Below are 8,318 nucleotides of genomic sequence, written 5' to 3'. Positions count from 1 at the left end.
GCATAATAAACTGGGCCTACAATAACGTGTAGGCCTTTATACTTACCTTTTTGCATAGAATACTATTCAAATAGCCTACTTGTTGGCATGATTTTATAAATCAGGTTTTAATGTTAAACATACATGTGGCACAGTGAATCCTTAGGATGAACTGTATCTGTGGATGGCTAGTGACTACCTTACCTAGAGGCCAGTAAGCCTATCATCAGTGGGGATTTATATTTGCTAATAATAGGTTTGATTCATGTTAAGACTTTTTAGTGTTTGAAAAAACTTTCACCTTACATTTGGTTGGATTTGGTCTACGAGTCAAGATCAACATGCCCTGGATTTATTTCAGTTACCTGACTTCACCTAACCTAACAACCGCGGTCCCGCATAAGCTGTGTCACGACGGTGGAAAAATATGTGAATAAATCAAACACAGACTAGTAGAGCATATGAATAAGAGCAACACTCAAAGAAATAAATCCGTAAAATAACAGAAAAAGTTCTGGCAGCTCATTAACCAGACTTTTGCTGCGTTCCTGGCAACCCGTAACTCCTGTTTTCACAACCTTCTACCCTGGAACGGCAGTCAAACCCGTAACTTACTACTCGTGAACTCGTACCAGATCGTTCGTAACGTAAAGTTACGAACGATCGTGAAGAACCAACGTAAAGTAATTCCGCACATTGTAATAAAACAATACGCATACGATTGTGTACTACTACAGGTTATGTTTATTAAATAAAGTCCAAAATATGTTGCAGACTAGAAATCGCTAGTATCAGCTAGCTATGGGTGACGTCAAGCGACTTCAACTTGCACGCAAAGCATTCCGGGAAGCATTCCAAAAGCTGGCTGATGCCCATCTTTATGCAAATGAATCCGTTGAACGCGACGCGACTATCCAGTAGAAGTACACGAAAATCTTTTAAACTGACCTTTGTCGATCTGAAATAAAGACAGATTCAGCAACCGTATGGCCTATTTCTCGCTTCAAATGTTTTCAGAAACACGTTTCGGTGAACTATTTTTTAAAATATACTAGATCGTATTCTCAACAAGCCGCCATGACACTCTGACTGGACCTAATCAGCTTCCGGTCAAGGGCGTGGAGCATCAACCATGGATGTACGACGTCGCGACACCACGCTTCAGTCGTGTCGGACAACTGGATCTGTACCGTAACGCTAACCTTAGCGTGAAGGCTTTGTCGTGACTTTGCCTGGAACGCTCACGAGTATAGAAGTCGTGAGTCGTGACTTGAAGTCGTAACTTACGGGCTAAAAATTGTGTCTGGAACGCAGCATTTGTCCAGTAATTAAAAAAACAGAAATGTCGTGTGTAGCTACAGTTAAAATACAGAAGATTTTTACTGTTATTTAAAATGTTCTCACAGAAAGCTGCTCAGTTAGTACATTTCTGAAATGAAGTCAGTTCTTTTATTATTAAAAACCTTTTTCAACACTTTTTTTATGCTTTTGACGCTTTTTTAAAAAAACACTTTATCACTTTTTTAAAAACGCTTTTTGGTGCTTTTCAACTCTCACTAATCCGGTTAACAATTTAAGATAATGGCGTTGTGATCAGAACAGCTCACTACGTTAGTTGTCGGAGCACAGATAAAGGTCCCATAATGCAATTCGAAATGTAAATAAAAAGAAATACAACAGTGAATACGTTCTACGGACAGTGTCTGTTAAAATATACAGTCATACAACTGTAAATACACGGATATTTCTTAGAGTGAATATGTAGGCCAATGCAAAGACAAACTTGAAAAGTAGACACGTTTTTAAATAGGTGATTATGATTATGATAATCAAATATAAATATCCAAACTTCGTCGTCCTGTACAGACTGGGTATGTTTGTGTTTAAACCCCTCCCATCGGTGGAGGACAGCGGAGAACAGATGATGCGCGAGCTGAAAAACGGAGCGCGCGGTACAAACAGGGGCGCACTCCACAGCACGCACACTGACATCCACAGACAGACGGACACAGCCTCCTATATGATCCTCCCTGTGTGCAAAAGGAAATGGAGTTATTAAAATAGGCGCACTCCCTTACCTCATGGACTGAATGCATTGACGACTGTCGCTTTGGATTTGTGAACTTCACGCCCAGACACTCGGGACAGAAAAATGTGGAGATACACAAACTTGTTCGCCTGTCTGCTGGTTTTGTGTAAGGATGCGTCTTCACACAGCAAGGTAAGAAAAGACACAACACAGGCGGGTTTTAGATATGTATTATTTTATTTCACTTTGGAGGATTCCCATGCATTATTGCGTTGTATTACTCTTGTATTGAAACAAGGGCTGTTCAGAGTCAGTAATGGTCACTATAGGACCCCATAATCACTGAAGATCTATCATTACAACGTCACCTATTCCATGTCATGGTGCCTCTGCCTCAGACAAATAAGTGACTTGACCAACATTTTCCCAAAACCAGACTTTTAGGATATACAATTTCTGTCCAAAGCCTGCAGATGGTTCAGGCTATATGTGCCATTTTTCTGATTCGTGGTAATCCTCCCAATGAGGGTTTTTGTGTGACATGAGTAACAATGGGTTTATGTAATGATACCTCCGGTCTGTGCCAGCAGAGTGTGGGAGAGATGGCAGTCAGTGGGGTAAAAGTAATAGCTGGCTGCCCTTGTTTGCACAGCTGCTGGACTCCAGTAACCCCTTGCTCTCTCCCTCAGCCTAATCCAGATCCACACACACACACACACACACACACACACACACACACACACACACACACACACACACACACACTGCCAAAAGACAGAATACATGTACAGTACATGTTATAATACCAGAGGCTCTGTTACATGTGTATGGCCATGTATGGTGGTGAGTGTCAACAATTGCCTGCTCTGGATACAATCAGAGGCCAAATCAGCAGCCATGGATCAGTGCAGAGTAAACCCCCATTATAGTAGGTTAGTAGTAGTAGTAGTGATAGGAAGTGGTATTCATAGTAGTAATAGCAGCAGCAGCAGCAGAAGCAGTGCTACTAATTATAACAGCGATAGAAGCAGCATGTGCTAGTGTTAATGGTAGTAAAAGTATTCGTAGTATAGTATGCCAAATGTCTGCTTTGGTCCAGGCCCCTTAGTTCTAATGAAGGGAAATCTTAATTAAATCCAGTTTACAATCACATTTTAGATTGTGTTCTTCTAACTGTGTGGCAACAGTTGAAGTTTGTCCCTTTTCCGTTTCAACATGTCGAGCACACACAGCTCCATAAAGAAATGATTTCCCAATTTGGTGTGGAAGAACTTGACCGAACCCCACCCAGCACCTTTGGGATGAACTGAAACACTGAGTCAGAAAGCAGGTTTAGTGAAAACTCCGAGTTTGTTAACCCTGAGATGAGGAAAACTCTGGGTTTTCCGTTTCAGAAAGGGAGGTTATTTAAACCTGAGAAGGAGGGGTTACTCCAGCCCGTTTCAGAAAGAGAGGTAACTTAACCTCAGAGTCAGTTACTATGGTAACTGAGTCTGTGAACCTAACCTGGTCAGGAGCAGGTTTTCTTCAAGAAACCTCAAGTTTCTCTCAGTCTCCTCCCTCTGACGCAGCGCTCTTTCATTTACTCATTCATTCATTTCAGTCTGTATCAGGCGCATTTTAGCGCAGTTTGGTATCTGCATGAATAAAAAAAAACATGTTGGTTTATTAACTATGTTAGGCAGATTATAAAACGTTTTTTTCTCGAACATGGCATGTCCTTTTATTGACGATCCCTTTGATGAAGAAGCTGTATTACTTCGCAGGGAGTTAAACATACGCCGGGAGATGATATTGAGGCCCGACTAGATGTATTTTTATTTCCAGATACCTATTTGAGAGGTATCGTTTTTCTTCACAGTCGATCAGATATGTAGATACCTTATCCGTCCTCATATCACTAACGTCCACCATCGTGGACATGCTTTTACATCCCAGCAGATTATTTGTGTCGCATTATGTTTTTTGCAAACGGCAGTTTTCTTTACAACATCGGTGATGCGGAGTAAAGCCACTGTACGCAGAGCCGTCAGAAAAGTGTGCCTTGCTCTGAAACGTTTTTTAAACGTTTTTGAAGTGTTCCCTGGAGACAAACCAGTGAGAGCCATTAAAAAAAATTAAATGTTTATAAATTATAGTTCTGTTAATAACATGGTGCTGCAGCCTCAGAATGGGATTACTATTCTACTAGTAGCTTACTTTTTTGCGCGCAGGATTGCACCTAATTGAAATTATAGGTGTAATACCATTCCAGTTTTCACCAGTAATATTATAGGTTACCCGTGATTAAATATGAAATGAATACACTGTCAATGCTTACGCATTGACTCGAGCAGCAATTTTCTCCCACACTAATTCTTGCTATTTTGCAGCAGCAGCCGTGTGGCTATTTTTAACAAAATATTAGTGCTGTCGCGATTCAAATATTTTTATTAATTAATATTAATCGCATTAATGTCATAGTTAACTTGCAATTAATCGCACATTTTTCTCTATTCTAAATATCCCATGATTTCTTTTTGTCCCATTATTTTTTCTCATTTTAATGCTCTTATCAACATTATACAATGATACTTGATGTTTTTCAGACAACGGCAGCTACCGTCTGCTGTTAGAATCCTCTCCAGTGAAATACAGTCACACTTTACATCGTTTAGCTGTCAGCGTCTTAACCGTGTTTACTCCAGCTGCTAGCTAACAGTAGGTTAACGTTAGCTGCTGCTAAGTGTAGTGTTGACTAGCGTCCCGTGCGGCGATGTTTCAGTTCCCTCTAACGTCCGTTTTTGGAGCACTGGAGCGAAGCGCAGGCATTTAAGTGGCACCTAAATAAGATAGATAGATAGATAACGGTCGTTAAGGCACCGGTGCCGTATTCGGACCCCCCCAAATAAAAACTCTTCGGAGCTACACGATTCACGTGGATGACATTTTCCCATTCAAAACGGCAATTTTCGCCGAAAAGCGACTATGTACTACTCTTTGGCCGGCTCGCAAGCCCAAACAAGTGTGCCTGTTGTTTTGTTTCCGGTCTAGCTAGATCCGGTGTGGTGTTGAAGTTTTTCTAACATGACTAGTTGTTGCAACAGCATGTGGAAAAAAAACTACAAAGTTTGCTAGGCCAAAAAGAACGTTAATCTCGCGATAAAAAAAATCGACGCCGTTAAAATGGGTTTGCGTTAACGCCGTTAATAACGCGTTTAACTGACAGCACTTCAAAATATATATTCAAACTCGCTGTATGTGCGCATGAGTAGTTCCAGTTCCGGAGGGGTAAAGTATGCCGACCGATTTGTTTGTGGTTGTTGCCATGGTGAATCATAGTATTGTAACGGAAAACACTGGGGTAGGTTGATGACCTCTGTGTATCGAGTGTGTGTAGCGGTTGAATAAACGTCCACAGAGTTCTATATCTCTGGCTCTTCGACTTATTCCACGTAGCTCGCTACAGTATCATGGCTCCATTCATGCTGCCTTTTTATTGTGGTGGTGCATGCGCTTGACTCTGAGTGATCCTACTCTGAGTTGATTGAACCAACTCAAATCAGCAACTCAAAACTCAGAGTTTGCCATCTCAGGGTAAATCAACTCAGAGTTCAGGGTTAGACTCAGAGTTTGTTAAACCTCCTTCCTGAAACGGGCCCCTGATCACCCAACATCAGTGTTGGACCTCACTGACACTCTTGTGTCTGGAAGGATGCAACTCCCTGCAGCCAGGTTCAAACATCTGGTGGAACCCTGTTAGCGTCCATCCACGCACTTTTGTTGTCGTTCCCCACCTTAGTATTGAGTATCGAAAAATGCCTCGTCATCAATTACCAAATTTCAATACCTAAAGAGCAAATGTCATCAGCGTCAGTGAGCCAATAAGCACACAGCACGCTTCTACCAAGCTCTAATAATGTTTGTGATTGGGTGTCTGACGTTACACGTCGTAGAGGCAGGCAGGAAAAACTCCACGTTACGCACAGAGACTGGGCTCATGTAGTAGGAGCTGAAAAATAAATGACAAGATTTTTGCTGTAATGTGTAATGTTTTTAAGCTTTACCCTACATCATGACACAGCACTATTCCTCATCATGTAGAAGTGTCACAGCTCCAGTCCTGTGGCCACTGGAGATGCCCAGTCGTAGTCTCTGTAGCCAAACTGGCGGCACTGGCATTGATGAGAGCCAAAGCTCGTTTATACATGGAGGGCACCAGAGAGTGACGTGGAAACCAACACATGCACCTGCTTCGTGTTCTGGTTGTTAATAAACCTGAGGATAGTCGGTGCATGGTCTGCAGGGCGCTAGAGAGAAGAAAACTGCAGACTGGGATGACCACAGCAGCAGAGACAGGGTTCGATAATTAACTCAATTTACTTGCAGCACAGTGGCCCAAAGGTTAGCACTGTGGCCTCACAGCAAGAAGCTACCGAGCCGTTTGCATGTTCTCCCCGTTTCTGCGTGGGTTTTCTCCGGGTGCTCCGGTTTCCCGCACCACTCCTCCCTCTCTACCGAGCTGATGTGTGGTGAGCGGCTAGTATCGTAAAGCTGCCGTGCATCACCCAGGTGGGTGCTACACATTGGTGGTGGTAGAGAGTAGTCCCCCCCCCAAAGTGCTTTGAGTGTCTATGATAAAGCGCTATATAGATGCAATGAATTCTTATTATTAATATTATTACTTACATGGTGCAGTAAGTTGCCTTCAAGCTATAGATGATTGCCACAATTTACTTGAAACAACATTTTATCATGCCATGTTATGCCAACATGATTTCATTTAACTGCAGATATCACATGGGGCTTGATGAAGAGTCAACATCATCAGTCTGCAGAGAGTCTCTCTGTTTGTGGTTGAAACAAAGCTGCAAGCTGTTGGAAATGAGACACTACTACTTCATTTACACTGAGCCAATGACCCGGAAAAAAAAAACTGCTTTCGGTGTCAGTGTGAATGGGTCAACATCCACCATACGACCCAGGTGCACACGGCCCTGCACATGACCGGGGATTTACACAGGGCTGATGTTGCTTGGCTTTGGTACAAAATGGCCAACATGGATATTATATTTTAGGTTGTTTGTCCTCCATAGATTGTGGGGATGACTTCCAGCTCCCTCACACATGATTTGGACTGTTCTTGATCCATCAACATTACATTAACTAATTCAAAGTTCCACCATTAAATCTGCATGATGTCAAAGTGTGTTGCATAACAATTCCTTGAAATAAAGCCATTGTAAATTATATTTAGAAGTAAAAGACAAATGGATGGACCTGCAGGTCCATTGTCACCAGAATCTTATCACAAGCCAATCCAACACAGCCTTGTTTTTATCACAGCCTTATTTACATATCACATGTTCCCAATTTGTGCATTTGAAAGCATCGTTGGCCTTTCTTTTTCTCAGGCTGTTTTTCTCCCACTGAGGAGATCCCTTAATCCTTGAGAGCAACATTTATCATCACAGATACGTTTCAAATGTAGTTTGTCTCTTATCTGGAGTATATGTCTTAATTCTTGTATGGTCTATGTGAGGTCTCATGAAATCCCTCTCAGGCACCATCGCCCTGTAGAGCTTAACCTCATACAGACCTGGGCCCATGGGCCCTGTTGTGTTCTGCTTGCAAACATGGATGAATAAATGCGTGGCATTCATGGTGAGTTATTAAAAACAGACAACTTTAAACCCTCAAGTAGCCTTTGTGCACATACAGTGAACAACTATAATCTCTTGCAAAACGTTCTTCTCAATCCTTCAAAGCAGCATAGCAGTATAAGAGACTTGGAGCTCTCTTTGTGCAGAATGCATTCTCATGAACATGTTGATATATTTTACGAAAATGTATGCACACCCATTCGTATGATATCCTACGAAATTACAGCGACTGCCAGCTGGTCACGTGACAACCGATCAGTTTAGCGGTCTTTACAGTTAAATTTAGCAGAGAAAAGGTGACTGTGAGCCGGGTACAGAGCACCGTGAGGTGCCGGTCCTTTCAGAGGCCATTGCAGTAGAGTTTTAGCCAACAAAAAGGTGAGTGTCATGCGGCGACAAGTTAAGTGTAAGTGTAGACACTAGTTAAGATTAGAAAAAAAGACTGTGGTTTAGGTTAAAACACTGGTCCCCTTAAGTAGTACTCCTTGGACACGAACACCCATTTCCCTGGTGAAAATCTTGTGTTTTCTCATTAACTTCTTCCAGGACATGAACTTCGCTTCCCGGCATTAAGCCCTGTGTTTAAGGACCCATCCATCCACCCCAACCTTTTTCCTATGTGGATCTTTGAGCTCTAAAACAGCGGCAGTCAATGTGGTGCTAGTCTA

The 8,318-nt window shown here is 42.2% G+C and overlaps 1 protein-coding gene across 1 annotated transcript in view; it reads left to right on the top strand.

Moving 5' to 3' along the window:
- Nucleotides 1–1,905: 1,905 nt before the first annotated feature.
- Nucleotides 1,906–8,318, top strand: part of olfml2a (olfactomedin-like 2A) — a 36,476-nt gene continuing 30,063 nt past the window's right edge. Inside the window, exon 1 of the mRNA XM_078250293.1 lies at nt 1,906–2,200. Within this exon, the coding sequence (XP_078106419.1) occupies nt 2,132–2,200 (69 nt within the window). The 5' untranslated portion in view covers nt 1,906–2,131. The remainder of the gene's footprint in view (nt 2,201–8,318) is intronic.

The sequence above is a fragment of the Sander vitreus genome, chromosome 5 (assembly GCF_031162955.1).
Source record: "Sander vitreus isolate 19-12246 chromosome 5, sanVit1, whole genome shotgun sequence".
Taxonomy (NCBI): Eukaryota; Metazoa; Chordata; class Actinopteri; order Perciformes; family Percidae; genus Sander; species Sander vitreus.
Note: the sequence above shows the minus strand (reverse complement) of the source record. Positions and strands in the feature narration are given on the sequence as shown.